This window comes from Penaeus japonicus, unplaced genomic scaffold, assembly GCF_977035675.1.
Source record: "Penaeus japonicus unplaced genomic scaffold, GWHDUDI00000001_assembly GWHDUDI00000021, whole genome shotgun sequence".
NCBI classification, from domain to species: domain Eukaryota; kingdom Metazoa; phylum Arthropoda; class Malacostraca; order Decapoda; family Penaeidae; genus Penaeus; species Penaeus japonicus.
In genome coordinates, this window is record NW_028234423.1 from 26,390,328 (window position 1) to 26,392,827 (window position 2,500).

Consider the following 2,500-nt stretch of genomic DNA (forward strand, 5'->3'; position numbering starts at 1 on the left):
TGAGGGGAGGACCTTGGTGGCCAGCAGGTTCACACTCAACCCGAATTTCTTCACGCCGAGCATCAACCGATAGATGTCTGGGAGGGAGAGAGATGAAAAAAAAGAAAGAAAAGGATTGATAAATATGTGAAATACGCGAGAGGCTTGGTCTACGATGTGGTGTGTTTGTTGTTTGCTTTGATGGTATTGTTGTTGTTATTGTTGTTTAGTATTGTGGTTATTGGTGTTTTTTAGTTTTATTATCATTATGATTTTTATTATTAGTGTAGGTATTATCATTGTTATCATTGTTATTATCATCATTGGTAGTAGTAGTAGTATCATTATAATGATTATTATCATTATCATTATTACTATCATCATTATTATTATCACTATCATTATCATCATTATTATTATCATGTTTATCATTATCATCATTATCCTTGTTTTCATTAAAATCATTACTCTTATTATTATAATTATTACTATCATTATGATGATGATGATGAGGATAATGATATCAAAATCATTGAAGTTATCGCCATGATGAAAATGGTTAACCTTTGGCCAGTGATTGACAGATTTCAAGATAAATCGATGGCTCAGTTTGGTGTCCTGAAGTTCAACTTCAAATATGATGAACTTTGTAGGGTTGTAAAGTGTAGTAAATTATATGTGTTGAATGAAATTATATAACACACACAATTAATATATATATATATATATATATATATATATATATATATATATATATTCATATATATATATATATATATATATATATATATATATATATATATATATATTATATATATATATATATTATATATATATATAAATATATATATACATACATATATATGTATATATGTATATATATATATATATATATATATGTATATATATATATATATATGGATGAATATATAAGTAGTAACAAAGTCTCACTTGCTTTACATTGTTTTTTTTCTACTCATCCAATACAGAAATGACGAAAAAGGAGAAAAAAAAAATCTTGCAATGGCGTCCCCTCAGTGATTCATTCAACGCCGTTGCAAGCGGACGTGACATGCACAGATTTTCCTTTGCAACGCACCCAGTAAAGAGGACTGAACATTGCAATCCTTGGCAATGTGGCTATTATCGAATGAATAATCAATCGTGGACATTGTGATTGGCATATTTTCCGCATTGGCGAATCCCTTTGAAGAGAGATCGCTATTATATGCGCGCGCGGATGTTGGCTGACGGATTTTTTTTTTTTTTTTTTTTTTTTGCTTTTTTTTTTTTTTTTTAGTTGGATACCAGTCTTTCTTTATGACTTTGTTGCTGTTGTTGTTTTTTTTTATTTTTTTATTTCATTTCTTAATTTTTTTGGTCTTATTAGGGGGTTACTGTTCTTCTTTTCGATTTATATATTCAAATTTCTGATGTATTGTCTCTCTGTCTGACCGTTTGTCCTTCTGCGCCTATCTCCCCTATCCTCTTTCTCTCTCTCTCTCTCTCTTCCTCTCTCTCTCTCTCTCTATCTCTCTATCTCTCTTTCTCTCCCTCCCTCCCCTCTCCCTCTCCCTACCCTCCCTCCCCTCTCCCTCCTCCCTCCCCCCTCTCCTCCCTCCCCCTCTCTCTCCCTCCCTCTCCCTACCCTCCCTCTCCCCCTCCACTCCCTCCCATCCCACTTCCCTTCCACTCCCCATATACAGAGATACCTCCACATATCCGCTCTCAGATGGCAGATCATCACATCTGCACAGCTTCGCACACACACACACACACGTCTATGCGTACCCGCTCACGCACACGGACTAATCCTATGCCATCAAGCTAATCCTTTCTCTAATACTGATTCGGAACAAACAGGTGAGAGTAGGGGACCTGGCAGTGAGGGGGAGAGGGAGAGGGAGAGGGAGAGGGAGAGGGAGAGGGAGAGGGAGAGGGAGAGGGAGAAGGAGAAGGAGAGGGAGAGGGAGAGGGAGAGGGAGAGGGAGAGGGAGAGGGAGAGGGAGAGGGAGAGGGAGAGGAGGAGGGAGAGGAGTGGGAGAGGGGAGAGGAGGAGGGGAGGAAGGGAGAGGAGAGGGAGAAAGGGAGAGGAGAGGGAGAGGGAGAGAGGAGAGGGAGCGGGGGAGGGAAGGGAGAGGGAGAGGGAGGGGGAGGAAGTGGGAGAGGGAGAGAGGAGGGAGAGGAGAGGGAGGGGGAGGGAGAGGGAAAGGAGAGGGAGAGGGAGAGATGGGAGAGGGGGGGAGAGGAGAAGGAGGGAGAGGAGAGGGAGAGGAGAGGGAGCGAGGGAGGGAGAGGAGGAGGAGAGGGAAGGGAGGGGGAGGGAGAGGGAGGGGGAGGGAGAGGGAGAGGAGGAGAGGGAGGAGGAGAGGGAGGGGAGGGAGGGAGAGGGAGAGGGGAGGGGGGAGAGGGAGAGGGAGAGGGAGAGGGGGGGAAAGAGGGAGAGGGAGAGGGAGAGGTAGAGGGAGAGGGAGGGGGAGGGGGAGGAGAGGGAGAGGAGAGGGAGAGGAGGAGAGGGAGA

At 42.7% G+C, this 2,500-nt stretch overlaps 1 protein-coding gene across 7 annotated transcripts in view; it reads right to left on the bottom strand.

Moving 5' to 3' along the window:
* Positions 1–2,500, bottom strand: part of bma (SCY1-like protein bma) — a 461,317-nt gene that overhangs the window by 27,669 nt on the left and 431,148 nt on the right. For all 7 annotated transcript variants that reach the window (XM_086548925.1, XM_086548926.1, XM_086548927.1 and 4 more), the window contains one exon: positions 1–77. This exon is cut by the window's left edge and continues 92 nt beyond it. In XM_086548925.1, coding sequence (XP_086405051.1) covers positions 1–77 — 77 coding nt within the window. The remainder of the gene's footprint in view (positions 78–2,500) is intronic.